The 19,218-nt window shown below is 42.6% G+C and overlaps 1 protein-coding gene across 1 annotated transcript in view; it reads right to left on the bottom strand.

Moving 5' to 3' along the window:
* The window catches only part of cacna2d2b (calcium channel, voltage-dependent, alpha 2/delta subunit 2b), a 140,412-nt gene that overhangs the window by 34,930 nt on the left and 86,264 nt on the right, over positions 1–19,218 (bottom strand). Inside the window, exon 6 of the mRNA XM_070438945.1 lies at positions 16,116–16,247. Coding sequence (XP_070295046.1) covers positions 16,116–16,247 — 132 coding nt within the window. The remainder of the gene's footprint in view (positions 1–16,115; positions 16,248–19,218) is intronic.

Here is a 19,218-nt window from a genome sequence, read left to right as displayed (position 1 = left end):
GAGATAGCCATGATTAGATCACTCTCGGTTAAAATCGATTACATTTGAGGAGCAATAGCCATGGATAATCACCCTGTGTAATGATAATGAGGCGAAGGAGAGGATAGCATGATAATCACCTTGGTTATTTAATGATTACATGAGTCTGAAGATAAACCATGATAATCACCTTGTTATAAATGATTACCATGAGGCGGAGAGATTAGCGCATATACATCACCGGCTGTTATAATGAGTACATGAGGCGAGAGTAGCCATGGTAGATTCACCCTGCTTATCTGATTATATGGGCTGATAGATAGCGATGAAAATCACCTTGTTATATGATGAGTGGGCGTGAGAGAGAGCCATGGTATAATTCACCATGTTAATATCTTGATTATATGAGGGCTGAGAGATAGCCATTGTAATCACCCTTGTTATACTGATTATATGGGAGCTGAGAGATAGCGAGCATGGTTAATCACCATTGTAGTTTTTACTGATATATGGGGCTGGAATAGCATGATAATCACCCTGTTTATTAATGGATTACATCGAGCTGAGAGATAGCCATGTTAAGTCACCCTTTATACTGATAATGGGGGGATGAGAGATAGCCTAATGGTAATCACGCCTGTTATTACTGAATATATTGGGGGTGATATAGCATGAAAATCTTCTGTTATACTGATTATATGGCGGGTGAGAGATAGCCATGTACATCACCCTGTAAGACTACATGAGGCTGAGGAGATAAGCCATGGTAATCACCCTGTTATACTGATTATATGGGCTGATAGATAGGCGATGAAAATCACCTTGTTTTATACAGATCATAGGGGCCCTGAGAGATAGACCCGGATGATAATCACCTTGTCTATACTGATTATATGGGGCTGAGAGATCATGCATTGAAATCAGCCTGGCATAATGATTATATGAGGAAAGATAGCGAATGATAATCACCTGTTATAAATGATTACATGAGGCTGAGAGACAGCCATCTAATCACGCTTGTTTATAATGATTATATGGGAGAGATGAGGCATTTGATAAATCACCCTGTTTGAGTATATGAGGAAGGAGATAGCCACGATAATCACCTTGTTATAATGGTGACGTAGGCTGAGTGAGAAGATAGCCAAATGATAATCACCCGTGTTATACTGATTATATGGGCTGATAGAATAGCCATGGGAATCTACCCTTGTTATAATGATGTACAGGAGGAGAGATAGCCATGACTAATCACCGGGCTGTTATACTTATTGATGAGGGGAGCTGAATAGATACCATGGTAATCACCCTGTATAATTGATTATATGAGGCTGAGAGCCATAGCCATGTTAATCACCCTGTATAATGATTAGCATGAGGCTGAGAAGATAGCCATGATAATCACCCGGTTTTAAAATGATTACATTGAGAGAGATAGCCATGGTAATCACCCTGTTATAATGGATTATATGAGGCTGAGAGATAGCCAGGATAAGCACCTGGTTATTAATGATTACAATTGAGCTGAGAGATAGCCATGAATAATCATCTTGTTATAATGATTTACATGAGGCTGAAGAGATGAGCCATGATAATCACCCTGTTTTATAATGATTACATGAGGAGAGATAGCCATGATAATCACCCATGTTTATGCTGATTATGATGGGGCTGATAGATAGCCATGTAATCACCCTGGTATAAGTGATTTACACGAGGCGAGAGATAGCCATGGTAATCACCCTGTTATATGATTACATGAGGCTGAGAGAGAGATAGCCATGATAAAATCCCCTTATAATGATGCACATGAGGCTGAGAAAGATAGTCCATGGTAATCCACTCTGTATATCTGAATTTATATGGAGGCTGAAGGATAGCCATGTTAAGTCACCATGTGTTGTATACTGAGTATATGGCTGAGAGATACATGTGGATAGCATCACCCTGTTATAATATTTACATGAGCTGAGAGATAGCCAGTGGGTAATCACCCTTGTGTATACTGATTATATGGGCCTGATAAAGCATGAAAAATCACCTATGCTTATACTGATTATATGGGGCTGAGAGAGCTATGTTAAATCACCCTGTATACTGTTATATGGGCTGGAGAGATAGCCATGATTAATCACCCTGTTAATAATGACTTATCTATGAGGCTATAGGTAGCGATGAAAAATCACGCGTGTGTTAAACTGATTATATGGGCTGAAGAACTAATGGTAATCACCATTTATACGATCTATATGGGGCTGAGAAGTATAGCAATGATAATCACCCTGTTATAAGATTACATGAGGCTGAGAGTATAGGCCAATCGGTAATCACCTTGTCTATACTGATTATATGGGAGACGATAGCATGATATCACCACTGTTTAATAATGATTAATATGGGAGAGATAGCATTGGGGCGATGGGGCTGATGCAGATGATGCATCGATAGAGACATAAAAGGTATTGAAATCGTGAAGCGTCAAAGTACTACTGAGGGTACGAGTAGCGCGGTGCAGAGTGGAAGTGATCTCATCTCCCTACCTTTCTCATTTAGCAGTCATTCTTCCTAACAATACAAAGCACATATAGAAAACTAACCCTTTAGTTCCCTATTTAGTGCACCACTTTATAAAACCCAAGGATAAGAGTAATGGCCAGAGCAACTGAACACTTCCGGGTACATTGAGATCTATCGATGCCCCCGGACTCAGATTATTTAGGCCAACAATGCATGTTGTGCTACCCTTCTGCTATCTCAAAGGCGTTTTGCACTCCTTGCCGGCAAACTGCGGTCCCAGGTTAGTACACGAGGAAGCTCCAGCTACAAAAAGGTAGCAGACGAAGACATGAGAGGGCACACACCAATTCACCGAGTCGTCCGAGCATCATCAAGGCCTATGGGCGTCACGTGCAGTGCTAACAGAGATGAGCTTGTAAATGCCTATTACTCTCCTGTAGTAGCTCTGCGCATGATGGAAAATCACATCGCAGCGAGATTAACGTGCAGAAACATATGCCTAGTATCTAATTACATATAGTATTCTTGTCTGTTAGCTGGAGCGTAACTGAGAAGCGGGAAGGTGATTCTTGTTGTAAGCTGGGTGGATAAAACAGAGGAAGCTGATAGGAAAGTGCTATACTGTGTCCCTGTCAGGCAAGGAGGAGAATAGACAACAGCGAAAGCTGGGTAAGAGATTATTCCTAAGCTGCTTACTGGTCCCTGAGACCCTTTCTTCGACTAACTCAGGAAAGAAGACACTTTGGCACAAGGATTATTTCCTGTCCTTGTAGCGTCAGCTAGCAGAGTGCTTCTTTGTGCATCCACCACATCTCGCCACTAATGGGCATGCCGATTGTCAGAGCAGAAAGGAAGGTACAGGAGAAGCCTGGAAGGATTAGCTACTGATCTAGCCTGATTGTTTGGGCCTTCATATAGGCTAGTGGCCACACCTGGTGCTGGGGAGGGTGGGTAGACAAAAACTTAGCCAGGCATGTTCCGAAAATGAGCTGACCCATATGCCTATCTATGCACTACTTAACCAGGCTCCAATTAGTGCCGTAAGGGTTGTCGGTTCCTAAGTAGTGCACCTATGTAGGGAAAGAAAGGGTTCCATTTTGGGATTACAGTTAATTGGGCCTTGCCATCCCACGGATATCTTAGAACTTCTCGTCCTACTTCGTATCATCCGTGATTTTCTGCTGGGGTAAGATAAAGATGGATTAAGTAACTTAGGAAAGATTTGCCACCGTCCTGTAGTGCCTCACATATTGAAGGTAGGCTCTTAGTAGTGTCGATGGTGGCGTCAGCTTTGACTGTGGTAGCGGAGATGATATACCTAATTTTTTATTTTGAGCGTGGGGTTTTCGTATTCTTCTGTGGTAGATGGATGCTGGGTGGGAGTGAAATGCGAGAATTGATAGTGAATGGAGTTTGATAGTAATCGATGTTGTGTGTTTGACAGTTAGCATTACAGTGTGGAGTCGAGTTTGTGGGAGGCACTAATCTCACCTCCCTCTCAAGTGTTTTTATTTTCTAGCAGTATCCGTAGTTTTGTCTAGAGAGGGGGTCCTCTTATTTATTTGGTGCGGTTACTCACAGTGCAAGATTTTCCACATCTTTCTTCCTTTTGTACTGAATGTTCTATGTCTGCCAGTGCTATTTGGCGCCGGCAGGTGGTTGGCTGTTCATATTTGGCAATGTCTTATCTTGGTGGGTGTTGTAAATGTGTTATTGATGTGTGTCTTGTGGAAGGTTCTCTGTTTATGGTGATGATTGGGTCAAGCGAAGTTGATCAATTGAGGCGACAGTCTGGGAATTTTGGCAGGATGTGGTGTCTGTGATTGAATACGCGACTATGTTGCCAGGTCTGGTCTTGTCGGGCGCTAGCTGTGTTGTTGTTAGTGGAGGTGCATTGTCTTGGGTTCGCTGTGACAAGATTACGACATACAATTACGATACTCATTCTATTGAATTGTTGGCTCGACGACTCTCTCAAGCTCAAAGATTAGTAATACAGTACCGAAACCCATATGAGTATTAAGCTATTATCATGCGAGAGTCAGTTTAACATGAATTACCTCAACTAGCGATTCATCGAAAAATCCAGTACCGGACGCTTCCATGAGTACCTGCCTGTACGGACTTCTCCCACTACTTCCACACCCCACCCCGTCCATCCGCGTGACTGTACATCAGTGCTGCATCTATGCTGGCGTTGCGGGAGCTACAATGATCTCCAGCACTCACTCACTAGATCTCTCTGTACATTTAATTTCGAGAGTTCAATATGTTGAAGCTAGTAGACGAAAGACCATGCCAGAGCCTACTCAGTCACATCTTAGCCAGTGACCTTGCTATTGGTTCAGTCACTCACTGGATGTCAAAGATCAGTTGCGGTACCGAAGTTATTGCTATTTACGGCTCTAGACGTCTGCTCCCAAACAGGAACACAGTCGGAGCGCTTCAAGTGACACGGGACCCTCGATCAATAGAGGCAATACATTATAACGAGTACTCTTAGTTCCACCAAAGTCAACATAGTCCAAACATTGAATTTACGTAAGTGAGTGACAATTGATTGGTTTATACTTACTCTAACCAGGACTTGTTCCTGAATAGCGTATCACTCGAGTGGATCAACTGAAGTATGGAGACTCTAAGAGACCTCTGATCACCTGTGAATGAGTGAGAGTAGCATATCTGGTTGACGAGATATTTAAGAGTAACACCATCAGTGCTGCAGCCCTCTTCTCTGCCCCAGGGATCCCCTCGAAGACGGGCCTGCCAATATTGAGTTTTAGCTCGCGAACAAGGCCATGTCATCTGTGATACACCTGGCACAGACGTCGTATCGGTCAGCTCTGTGAGAGTGTGATACCCGGATCCACCCGGGACCATATATCCTTTAGATCATCTCTACGAGACGTCGCTGTACCTGATATTTATGTTTCAGCTGCATAAAAAACAACAACAGTTATTCATAACATGCTTACAGTGAGCGTCCAGTGCACTCTCTTCTGCGGATATAACGGAGGACAATAATGTACTATGTAGCTCTTCACTGAGTGTAAATACTTATTCATTTCACGGCTGGAAAACTCATGTATAGCGCAGTCATCCAGAAATTAGTTTTCAAGACTTGCGTAGTACAGATACTTCTGTGTCCACTGTAATATTTGTGGGTACAAACCTGTACTTTATCCCCATTAGCTCGACCTTGTGTGCCCCGCGTGTTCATGAAATAGTTAATGCTCACACTGAGGCCACAACACACACACACAACTATCAAATCCCATCACAGGCAACTATCGACATTTCAATGGACTGTCACAAGCGTGGCAGAGAAGAGGATCACTATTATGTTTATAATTACTCTTGTTCTACATGTTATTCTGTCTTCTGAAATATGGGTGGTATCAAAGTATATTTAAATAAACTACAATACTCCGAGGAACTCATAATTCAATAATTTATCTCATAGCTTTATACAGATCTAGCTTGATGGAGTTAACTTTACACCAATTTCACTCATATCTGCAGTGCCATTTCATTACAGAAAAAAGGTATATTGAACACAGTCAATTACATTTTAATAACTCTTCAAAGCACTACTGTTCACTCGACACTGCAAGTTTTGGTTGAGAGATGAATATTTTAAAACTTCTAACTAGTGACTTCTGTTCCTGAAAGGATGGGAGGACGATATTTAATACTCACAGGAGCTCTGTTCCGGAAAGTAGGGATTAACCTCCTTGGGGGGATGGCTGGAGTGGGAGAACATCATTACTAGTGATCTCCTTTCTTCAGAAATTTAGGTGGACAATATGTTAGAATACTTCGTATCAAGGCGGAGCTCGCGGTCGAGTGTGTATAACTAATAGTATGGGACTAATTAACTGACTTGCCTCTAAACAGGACCTCCCATCGGACGCATCTTCAGAATAGCGCTGGGGTCGTGACTGACAATTATTAACTTATCTTTGACACCACGACGACTCCCGTCCTTTTTAATTCATGCTTTTTAGGGCGATCTAATTATCTACAATACTGTCTGAGCCGAGTGATTCGCTTCTTCTTCTTTTCTACTGATAATTTTTAAGTATACTGGGAACAATATTCACCATCATACTCCTTAGCTAGTACGTCCCGGTCTTCCATGAGGATTTTCGTGTGCTAACACTTAACGGGGATGAGGAAGACAACGACTGGTACGCTTCCTATCAGAGGGATCTTCTGGCCCATGGTACTGAATACATAGTGTAGTATCTGGTGATCCAATTAGTGGTCTTGAAGGGTCATCTACTATCCTGAGTGAGCCCGCCTCCTGATGCGAGCTGCAACCGGCACATTCTCCTAGGACAACACCCTCTGAGTTGCGTTATCTCGTGGAGCGTAGAAGATTGGCATGCCGCGTGGTAATGGGCACATTCTTATATCACAGCTGCTCTTCTTTGCTTCATCCTGCTTGGTCATGTAATTGGTTGCATACCTGGATATTTGAAAATATGCCCAACATGGTCCCATAATTTGACGCGGAGCATGTGTTGGTGCCGCCACCATACTTGTTTGCAATATCACCAGAGCTCAGTACATCATGTCAGACGCTGGTCATCTTAGAAAATATGTATTCCCTCTGCGTACTGTGCTTACAAATTTCCCTAACTTGAGCCTCCTCTCGTGCGTGCAACAGAGCCCCTGGAGTCTCCACTGTGCTTAAAGCCTTTCTGATCTCTGTGTAAACTTCCAAATCCTACAACTATTCATCCGGGTAAAAGTGCCTCTAGTACCAATTATGGTCTATAGTTATAGAATAATTTAGATTTTGTTGTTTATTTAACCTCTGCGACCGCTTATCTACATAAAAGGTGTCTCTCTAGTGTGAGACTAAAAGCTCGGCAGGAGGCATGCTGAGAAAATTAGTATATAAGAGCTATACGAGTTCCACAAATACACGTATATAATGTCCTCCCTCCATTCTTCTTATGAGCGTTGCGTAACTCATCGGTATAAATGGTTGAAACAGGTTTATCCCTTCCAGTCTGTGCAGAGCCTCCATGTATTACCCATGACAAAAATCTGATACGAATGTGCCTGCCCGTTTCTAGATCGAGTGTAGAGAGTAGAGGTTTGTTGGACAGTATCGGTTAGATGATGTGTCAATGTATTGTGTTTGTGAGATAACTTGTTATTATCATCTATATTTTATGATGAGTTATTTCATGTGAAAACCGACGGCTATGTGCTAAATGTGCTGACTTGTTGTTTTGTGCATTTAGTGATTCTTGTAGGCCTCAATGTAAACTCAGATTTTTTTATATAAATATGGAATTGAAGTCAAACAAAAAAATCTGCTAATGTGTGGTTGTGTGTGTTGTGTTGAGTGTTGTGGGTAGTAACATGAAGTCCTATGAGTGTCATCGCTGAAAATAATCGAAAGGTTAGTGACATTCATTTTATCTTCTTATTCTGGTTTTTGTGTAGCGTGCTGTTAGTGCTAGTTGTGATGCTGTTAAGTTGTGCGTGTGGTTGATGATTGTGTGTGATTGTTTGAGTGTTGTTGAGTTTGGGTGATGGTTGTGTGTGTGTGTGTGATCAGTCACCACAACAGTTCTCGTATTTTCGTCTCAGCATCATTAGTTGAAAGCCATAACACACTGCGCCCCCAACATGCCCACCTTATGGCCCTAAATAGTGCCACTAGCTTTGACCTTGACACGATAGCATCGTTTAATCATGGAGTGCTTTACGAGCATAAGGCCGAATAATACTGCCTTATTTTTACAGATTCACTCAGTCGAACTGAGTGGTTTTGTGGTGGATAATTTTAACCACCAAACAGCTCTAGACCAGAGTGAGAACTATACGCAATTTTGTATATTTACACTACACTAGCCATGTAGATGGCGGTTGAAGAATTTCTATAATCTCACCCTCTCCTCTATCGTATTCTCTAAATTCCGGAGATTTCTCCCTATATGAATTTTCCAAGTTCCCAGAGCCTGGCGCACTTTATGGGACTCGGTCTGGTGTGTTGACAATATTGTTAGCCCAACTTAGGGCTTGCAGGCCCAAAGAAGTTATCGAAACGTGACCACCGGAAAAACAATTAAAGAAACCAAAGATGGAACGCTGAAGACCTAAAGCAGTGCTCAAGTGCTAAGCATAACATTAGGCCAACAAGCAACACAGGTAAATCCACTAAACCAACAGAGTTGGGAAATAACCCATGCCACTAAGTAGATGAATATCCCAAATCCAACATATTAACAGCGGACAACAATCGAACTAAGCGAATACACAGGACTGACCGTTCTACTCTCGAAGACCAAACACAATCACCGAGTCACCAAAACCTTAGAACATAAGATTAAGAAACCTAGAATTAGCCCACCCTAGTCACACCCCGACCTTTAACCCATAAAAAATTATGAAGACATTACAAGATGATTCTCTAAGGTACTGGGCGTGACAGACTGCACATGCAATAGAGCGAGAGAGAGATTAACGCAAATGGGTTAAAGCAACACAAAGTTAAAATAAGTACTACACGCAGCAAATCAAAACGAGATCAATGAGCATCATAAACCCAACTCAAAAGTAGGTCAGATCAGTGCAAATTCTAGGTCCAAATGTGCTACTGCCCATTTTTATTTCAAGAGATAGCATCCGGCCATAGAGCAGCGGATTTCCCACCCATTACCTTTGCTCGCCATTCGTTAATGTACCATTGTGTTTCAGTGGTCCTCCACTTAAACAACTAGAAAAATAGCTTGGTCAGTTATGTAATTATTGTAATGCCTTCTGCGTCAGCTTCATCTTGGTGCGCGTCAGTGTTGTCGAGCCCCTGTGGTGCTCTTCTTACTCCGTTAAATTTAGAGAAATAACCATACTGCATCATGCCTGTCACATCTAGAGAATGCTGCGAATCATTGCTATTTCTATACGTTCTCTGTTCATCCCCTGGATATCCTTCATCGTTACTATTTCCAAATGATTCCCCAGTATTTACTTATCTGACTCTCTTCCTCTGGCGGAAGTGAGTTCATCCCGCCCGGCTCTTGGGCGGCCATCCGTTCTTCCATCCTTTTCGACCTTGCGATACGTGTCTCCTACCTTCTCTTCCGGAGTCAACGTTGCTCTTACTCTCTACTTTCTTACATCCCTCCTCATATTCCTACTCTATAACCGCAAGTCGTAGAGAGTTTCCACTTACTTTTATAATGGTCTCACATCGGCTGCCACGCAAAAACAACGATCTGAGTCTAAGCCCCTGACCTCAGCTGCAACACTACATGTCACCACAAACAATGAAATCAATAGCAGGAAATTGTGAAATAAAACCCCAGATAGAAAAACATTTGGCAATCCTAAGAAAAATGGGAAGCCTATCCACCCAACGTTACACAAATTTCAGAGACAGAAGGAATAAATAGGAACCCCGGTTATGCAATGCATATTTCTTAATATCTATCAGAGCGTCAGTTTTCCAGTTTACTTTATGGGCTGGCTTGTCTAAGTCTCGAATCAAAAAAACAGGGCCTACCATGTATCATGTAATTATGGCCGGTAAACTAAGAATTACGGGTAGGGGAAGACTTGAAGATTTGAAGATAATTGACTGTGATGTAACTAGAGAAATACATACGGCCTCGGTCTAAACCTATGTATGTTTGTCTGAGTGGAGTGATATGATATTTCATCTATGCATGAATGAGACATTCCGGACACACTATACAAAGCAACAAAAAAAAAATCAATCGTAATCAGACTACAACTTCCAGAAATTCTTTGTGTTTGCACCATTGAAAGGATTAAGCTGTTCTATCCCTGCTAGGCTCAACGTTAGCTAAGCTACAGCTCATGCTCCCCCTAATCCAAGGCCGCCCACACCCTGCGACGAGCATTGTTTGAATGTTTGCATTAGGCCTTGAGTCCAGTACTATTCTGTCGTGTTCTAATGTTCTCCAGAGAGCTCGAAGGCAAGCGGCTAGCTACTTTGGCATTGTTTGTTCTGTAGTGTAGAGCAAGGTTGTGTATTAACTGGCCGAAAACCTATTATTCTCTTATTTATCTTTACGACCACAAAGATTAATCTCTCTACTCCAAAAACCCATAACGCACTCCCCACAACCAGTAACTGTTGTTTGGCTGTGTTCTATTACCAGGCCCATAGCGCTGCTGGCATTCGCAGTGTGCCCCCAGGGTGAGGTCTGAAGCCAAAGTCCTGCAAATAAGAGTCGGAACTACGTGGCCCCCAAAGGGTATCTGAAGGAACAGGGACCCGGCAGTGTCTCTGCATTACAAGGTCCCCAAATGCTAGATGATCATAGGACACAGAGAGACTTAAGTGGCCAGATTCGATGTTCTATAGGTGTGTGGTTGCTGATCAGTCGGCCTACCACTCTTGTCAGTTCAAGTGGGCTGATAACAGTCCCAAAAGCCAAGCCAGAATCTAGTACGTCGACGCAATAGAAAGTATAGGTCATGACAAGACCTGAACACTTCCAAATCCACGTCTATTGGCATTCAGGGCGTAAGGGTGATAGGCGGTGCTAGACATAGTAGCTGGTAATTACTCTGAGAGCGTCAGCCCTTCAATGTAGGGTGACTTCTCAACCCAAGGACATATTATATTACCTGATTAGTGTTGACAATATAGGTAGCCAGGCTGGAGGAGCTCTCATAGACTGCTCTAGTACACTACCTGCGTGGCCTTGCTCCAAGGCCCCATAGCGGGCGGCCGCCGCCAGACACAGATCCAATATGTCGCAGGAATAACTACGCTCATACTTGTTGTTTGTGTGATTAAACGTAATCAACAGGGTAATAATCTAGTGCAAATCGATATCAGTTTGCTATACTATTCTGTTTTTCTTGTAGCAAATTAGTCAATAGATTGTTTTTATTCCCCCCATCTGAGATAACCATGACCCTCCTCATCATCCAATAAGGCACTTGTGCATTGCCTCTTATTTATAGATAGCACTACTTTGTTAGTGTGCAAACGCACCAGTTGGTACTACTTAAAAGACGTCCAACATATGATTAATATAAGGAGAAGACTGTCCTTTGTGCTACTTTTGGGTTAGTAGTATATTGTTTAGAGTCATCAGTCTAGGGTGAATACGTTGGTCCTGTCTTTATTTGGTCCATATTGAGGAGCACGCACAAGCCACTTGTTTGTTCATTGCTACACTTTGAAGAAGCATCTGGACAAAATATTGCTTCATCTCACGATGTAGTGATACTTGTATTGTCGACTAGGTATATACTCTTGCTATAGTCCCCTCTATGGTTCTCTACGTTTTCGCATATCTCCGCTAGATCACCTTATTTTCTCACTAATCCTTGTTCGTCTCGCCTTGTTCCCTATTCTCACTGCGGTGCTCTCATACTCCTCTCCAAAACACTTCACCTCACTAGTAACTCTCTCCGGTCTCTATCTTTAGCAGGAAGATAAGTATAGATCCCTTCGTCAAGAAAAGGGAGGGTTTCACATCCTATAAGAGGTGATAAGTATATCCACTTCGAACAAGGGAATACTTACGCGCAAACCTCCAGTCTTGCGGATTGATAACTAAAGAAGCGACACTCAATATATTTCCAGCTCTAAGACAGTGACCAAGACAGTGAGATAAAACTGAGAGTTGGGTGGACAACTTACACCATGGCCAGAGAATATACGACTGATTACAGACGAGGTTCTGTTACGAGGCACATGAGAATCTAAAACCACACTTCATGCAGGGTTGTTAATCCTTTTCATAGGCAACACAGTAGTGGTGCAGCGAGATTCCCTCATTACAATGAAAATATCTGAGCGTGAAGTGAGACAAGAAGAATGAGTAGTGGTTAAGTGAGAAAGAGAAAAGAGAAAGCAAGCATATAAAAAGAGATACCTATATATGACGATAGAGTGTTTATGTGGCGAGAGAATAGAGCAAGTAGACATCAACCAATTAAAAATATATAAAAACGAGCACAGGAATAAGCCGTGAGAAGTTTGAAGATGGAGGTAGTGGTATAGTATATTCGAGACCCCTTTGCTTTGATAGGACACTTATGGACATAAAATGGCTAGTTCTCCTAGAGGATACTGAGAACAGTATCCCTTACTAGCAGCTTGCGTCTTTACCAGACTCGTGGGCATATTGATTTAGTCCTGCACAACCAAAGGAAACCAATTGTGTATAAACGGTGTGGCACCACGTTGTTGTTTAACAACAAGCCAACCCGTCCATGAGGACTGAGTACCATCTTTATGTAAAGTTTGGCAAAAGAGAGGACATCCTCCATCGTTGCGAATATAAAGGTGTCCGATATAGCGAAATAGACATATTCACAGCTTGACCAATATGCCCACAGCTGCGAGAGGGGGATAACCCAAGCCGCGATTAGAAGTTTCTTGGATAGTAGCAATCAGATCGTGAGTACGGGAGAATGTTTCCTTTAATACCCCGTAAGAGCGAGATGCATGTGATTTTGGATTCCAAGAATGAAGTTGACCAATATGAAAATAGTGATTGAAATGTCAAGCTTACATGTGTCTCTGTGTGGGTGTTTAGGTTTCTGGAACGGACCCGGCTTTTGTGATGGGCCAGTGTATGCTCAAAAGATTGTCTGGCTCGATCCTCTCCTCCATCAGTGCAACAGCATGATTATTGTTATTGCAGTGTAGCTCGCGGACATTGGTCTCGTAGAAGAAGGAACAGAAAAGAGTGGTGTGCTCTAAAACAGTTACATACAAAACACAGCAAGTGAAATGATTAATAAGAAAGTAAGTTATGTGACGAATTGAATCAGGCAAGGAGAAGGAACAGTGTTATGTGCCAAAGGGACACCTTTTCCAAATAGCGGACTGGTAAAAAGTGAGGGCACCTATATGAGGGGTATTCTACCAAAAAAAAAAGTATCTCGTTGCAGCATTTATGAAGGTTCACAAGAGACGAACGGAGCTGCTCTTCCGCCTCTCATTGGCCGTTTCACCTCTATGATGCTAAACTGCGTCACAAAGAAGAACTTAAGAGTAGCCCAGAGGACTCTCTGGAGTGGCCCAGTAACTCACCGCAAAACAGTGAAACAGAAAAAAAATGGCCGGCCAAACTGCCCAACTTGTCAAGTGTGATTTGGAGGACTGGTACCAGCGCCATAATGTCGAGTCAGCAGAGTTGTAAGGGAAGTGAGGATCGCAGATAAAGAATAGCACCCCAGATTGCTATCCCTTCTCTTATGTATGGAAGTTAATGTGTTACTGCAAGTCAACCATGACCGACTGAGTTTGACCTAATGACCCATAAAATGCAGGATAGCTGCCACCCCTGCCTTTGTATGACCTTAAAACCAGACTATACTGAAACAACAATAGAAAACGCAAAATTGCAACAAGTTCAACGATGTTTGTACTGATTTATCAATCAATTTAAATAAATTGCATTGGGCCGCCCTAATCTTAATGGATTTCACATTGACTGGACAGGGGTGGTCGGGGGGCAGGGCATAGGTCCACCCATTGGAGCTTAGGCAAAGAGCAAACAGAATTAGTTTCTCCACAACAAAAGGGCTTTATTACAGGATATAATATTCCTCAGATCCCGCCAGGTCTGAAAGAAGCCGGATGTGGAGTCCTGGGCTAGCGTGGTGTACAGTGGTCTGCGGTTGTGTACGTGCCTACTATGAAATAGACAAGGACATTTCCGAAGAAAATGTGTTTGGCTTGCTATTTTGTGCTTTGAGCAAGCACATGAAGGACATTTCATTACAGATAACAGGCCAACCGGCAGAACATTTAAGAGTGTCTCTCAATGACTCCGGCGATGCATCGTGCGCTAAGAACAGCCAATAGCCGTGGGTATATTGGCCATATACCAATCCCCTCTTGCGCTCTTGCATTCCTTTTGAAAATGTCCTTGTCTTATCATAGTAAGACCCTAAAGAATTGGCCATCACTTGTACAGAAGCGGTCATTCAGAGTGTTGAGCTTTAAGTCATTTACGTTAGTAGCTGATTTAAGGCAAAGTGGAAACCAGACTTTTGAGTCTGTGGTGCCTTAGCTTGCATGAGCTTTACAGCCTCTTTGAAGCTTCTTGTTGCGAACGTTGGGCCTGGACCAGGTGTTTGAAGCAAGGGACCACTGCCTCGGCCTTTTCATTTAAACTGAAACAAGAAAGGAAAGAGAATGACAGAGCAAGAAGTGAGTGCAGCAACGATAAAGACAGTAGGGGCAGCTAGATAAGCAGAGCATGAGAGAGCAGGTAGATACAGCAGACAAGAGATAAAGAGACATGGTACTAGATAAAGATAAAGAAAGTGAGAGGAATTGGTTTATGGAACAAATGTATAACCGTTCATATAGAGATGATTGCTGTGTTATGTAAGGTGTGGCAACATGTTTTGATGCTGATGTCTATGAAAATAGTACGAAATAGATATTCTTCAACAGACAACAGAAAAATGTCAATCCAGGTGTAACTACAGAAAGTACCACACTATCCCAAGCACCACTCACCCTGGCCACGTTGAAATAGTCGTCATCAGACAGAGTGTCCCAGCATTCCATCACTGATGAGCTTGATCAGCTTCAAAGTGAGGCCGCTCACACTGCACTCCTGAGGGGGACAGGATCATGAGACGCACGACACTGCACGCACGCACGCGTGAGCGTGCTGGTGACGCACGCACGGGCACGCACGCACGCGCACGCACGCAACGCACGCACGCCAGTAAATTAAGTTAGTAGACCAAGAGAGTTCCAAACCTCTCTGCCAGTAACAGCTAGTTTTCACCTCCCCACTCAGACCCCTCCCAGACAGTCCTAGCAAAATTCTAGCTTGAGAAATTGTTCTTTGGCAAAAATCAATTTTAGTTTATTTTTGACCATTTTAATTGAAACAAATCACAGTGAGGTACTTCATTGTTGCCCAGAAATGATAGATAAATAACAGGTTTATAGCTAGAAACTCAGTGAGTGCATCCCAAATGGTACCCTATTCCCTATATACTGTAGTGCACTACTAGGGGCCCTAATAAAACATAGGGCACTATAAAGGGAATAGGGTGCCCTGATTAAAAATAAGGCACAATAAAAGGGAATAGGGTGACATTTGGGACACAGATATATGAGACAGAAGGGGGTTATTATAGAACACTTCAATTGTGCAGACTTGCTGACATTCAGTTGAGTTTCACAACCCAGCATATTTCCAACCATTCATATAACCATATAACCATTCACATGTAAGTAAACTTTTATTGCTTTACAGTATATTGCATTGTCGTGAAGGAAAGGCCCAAAGAGATCCTATAATTCTAATAAGGGCGTCCTGTATTCCTGTAATAACAACATCTTGTATTGCTGTAATAAGGACATCATGTATTCCTGTAATAAGGACATCCTGTATTCCTGTAATAAGGACATCCTGTATTCCTGTAATAACAACATATTGTATTGCTGTAATAAGGACATCATGTATTCCTGTAATAACAACATCTTGTATTGCTGTAATAAGGACATAATGTATTCATGCAATAAGGGCATCCACATTCCTGTAATAAAGACATAATTTATTCCTGTAATAAGGGCATCCTGTATGTCCTGTAATAAGGGCATCATGTATTTCTGTTATAAGGACATCATGTACCTGGGTAGTAGCGGGTGACCCCAGTGGCGCTACCAAATGCCTGCCAGAGTAGTGAAGGATCCTCTTGACTGTTCTCCATAAACACCTTCTCCAGGGCCTGTGTCCAGTTCAGCTCATTTAGAATCACTGGGGCTGAAGGGAAAGACCAGGCTTAGATCAGACGGAATCTGCATCTCAGCTCTACGTGCCTATAGAAAGTCTACACACCCTGAACTTTTTCACCATTTGTTGCGTTACAAAGTGGTATTAAACTGCGGGATTTAATCTGCAATTTTTTGTCAACGATCTTAGCACAAAATACACTGTAATTGTCGAAAGTGAAAGGAAAAATTGATGTATATTTTTTTAAAGATTTAATGAAGCTTAAACTAACACTAATATACGCCTTGATTAGCATATGTATTGACTTCAGGGAGGTTAATAACTTTGCTAGACAGACCCTTTTGGCATTAGTCCTTCTGGCAAGTCTTCAAAAGAGCTTTGCCAACTGTATTGTGCAATATTGTGCCCATTAATCTGTTAGAGATATTTGACTTTGAGCTTCGCTTTTCTAGTGTGCATACATGAGTTCCGTCTTGATGATTTCATTACATGCCCATTCATCAGAGTTAAGTAATAAAGCTGTTATTGGTTAGCGATGTTGGAGCTGGAGAGGTGTTATTGCAGCAACAAAATGGGGAAGTCCAGAAACGTCTTTGAATGTCAGATACACTACTATAGTGCCACCAAAAGTTTATGTGGCACAACCTGCTCGAAGTCGAACGCACTCTCTTTCCATAAATCAATGAGGCATTAATATGCGACGTGGGTCCTCCGCCCTTTGTTGTTATAACAGTCAACCTCCACTCTTCTGGGAGGTTTTTCACTAGATATTGGGAATATTGCTCGCCCGCGCGACTTGGGCCCTTCACTCCATTCAGCCACAAGCAGCACTCAGTCCGAGGGGTTCCGGGCACTTTCTATGTTGCGTGGGCCCGATTGACGGCCTGCGGCCTCAGCAGACTTCTGGCGTTCTCAATTTGATCCCAAAGGTGTTCGATGGGGTTGAGGTTAGGGCTCTGTGCAGGCCAGCCAACTTCTTCTACACCAATCTCGACAAACCATTTCTGTATGGACCTCGGTTTGTGCACGGGGGCATTGTCATGTTGAAACAGGAAAGGGCCTTCCCCCAAACTGTTTCCACAAAGTTGGAAGCACAGAATCGTCTAGAATGTCATTGTATGCTCTAGCGTTAAGATTTTCCTTCACTGGAACTAAGGGGCCTAGCCCAAACCATGAAAAACAGCCCCAGATTCCTCCTCTACCAAACTTTACAGTTTGCACTATGCATTGGGGCAGGTAGCGTTCTCCTGGCATCCGCCAAACTCAGATTTGTCCATCGGACTGCCACATGGTGAAGCGTGATCCATCACTCCAGAGAACGCGTTTCCACTGCTCCAGAGTCCAATGGCGGCGAGCTTTACACCACTCCAACCAACGCTTGGCATTGCACATGGTGATCTTAGGCTTGTGTGTGGCTGCTAAGCCATGGAAACCCATTTCATGAAGCTCACCGAGAAACAGTTACTGTGCTGACGTAGTGAGTGTTGCAACCGATGACAGATGTTTTTTTTATGTGCTATGCGCTTCAGGACTCGGCGGTCCCGTTCTGTGAGCTTGTGTGGCCTACCACTTCGCGGCTGAGCCGTTGTTGCTCCTAGACGTTTCCACTTCACAATAACAGCAGTTACACTTGACTGGGGCAGCTATAGCAGCGCATACATTTGACAAACTGACTTGTTGGTGCCACGTTCAAAGTCACTGAGATCTTCAGTAAGGCCATTCTACTGCCAATGTTTGTCTATGGAGATTGCATGGCTGTGTGCTCGATTTTATACACCTGTCAGCAATGGRTGTGGCTGAAATAGCCGAAACCACTCATTTGAAGGGGTGTCCATATACTTTTGTATATATATTGTAGGTCATTGTCCTCCTGAAAGGTGAATTCCTCTTTTAGTGTCTGGTRTAAAGTGGACTGAAGCAGGTTTTCCTAGGATTTTGCCTGTGYTTAGCTCCGTCCCATTTCTTTTCATTCTGAAAAACTCCTCAGTCTTTGCCGATGTCAAGCATACCTATACCACAATGCAACTACACCATGCTTGATGTGTGTGGGTGGTTTAATACATCATCCACAGCATAATTRTTAACTTGACCATGCTTAAAGATATATTCAATGWCTGATTTATTATTGGTACCCATCTACYAATCACTGCCCTTTTCTTTATGAGGCTTTTGAAAAGCTCCCGGGTCTTTGTATTTAAATCTGTGATTGGAAATGTTTACTTCTGAACTAATTTAGACTTGCCTAAACAAAGASGGTGAATACTTATGCAACRACTATATTTYTGTTATTTAATTTGTATTAATGAGTAGAACACCACAACATTTCTGTTCTCCATTGCTTGACATGGGCAGGAGCTCCCCGGAGAGGAGTACAAGCAACTCAAATTTGTGCTGCTTGAGCTCCTGTTCCTCTTATAGAATATTAGCTCAAAAGTATTGTGGAGCTCCTGCACCTAAATATAAAACAGTACTGGCACCCAAAATTGAGTACCGGTACTTATTGAGTCCAAGTCAAGCACTGCTGTTCTCCCCTCTACTAACTTGTAAACCTTATACTTTCCACTTGTCTAAATTAAGATTGAAAAACACTCTAGCCCTTTACACACACAAAGCATTTGGTATGGAGTTTTTCTGCAACCAAAAAATTATCACAGGCATTATTGAGGAAACAAACTATCTGCCAAAATATTAGTTGTTTCACAACCATTGTGTCATATGTGTTGTACATCAGTTGTACTGCCCAAGTGTGTACAGGGCCATAGTCTCAACTGAGCAGCAAATGACTGGTAAATATTATAATAATAAGACATTCATTGTCCATTGCACTAATGTGAAACTCACCTCCTTTGTAGATGTCTGTGGGGATCTGAACGGCTGTGAAGGAGTAGTTGACCTTATTTTTGAAGTTAGGRTCATACACAAACTCCACCTGTAGTGGAGGGCTCACTGTTTCCCCATCACCATCTTGCAGGGAGTACTGCTAACACACGTACACATGTAG

The sequence above is a fragment of the Salvelinus sp. IW2-2015 genome, unplaced genomic scaffold, assembly GCF_002910315.2.
Source record: "Salvelinus sp. IW2-2015 unplaced genomic scaffold, ASM291031v2 Un_scaffold1306, whole genome shotgun sequence".
Lineage (NCBI taxonomy): Eukaryota > Metazoa > Chordata > Actinopteri > Salmoniformes > Salmonidae > Salvelinus > Salvelinus sp. IW2-2015.
Note: the sequence above shows the minus strand (reverse complement) of the source record. Positions and strands in the feature narration are given on the sequence as shown.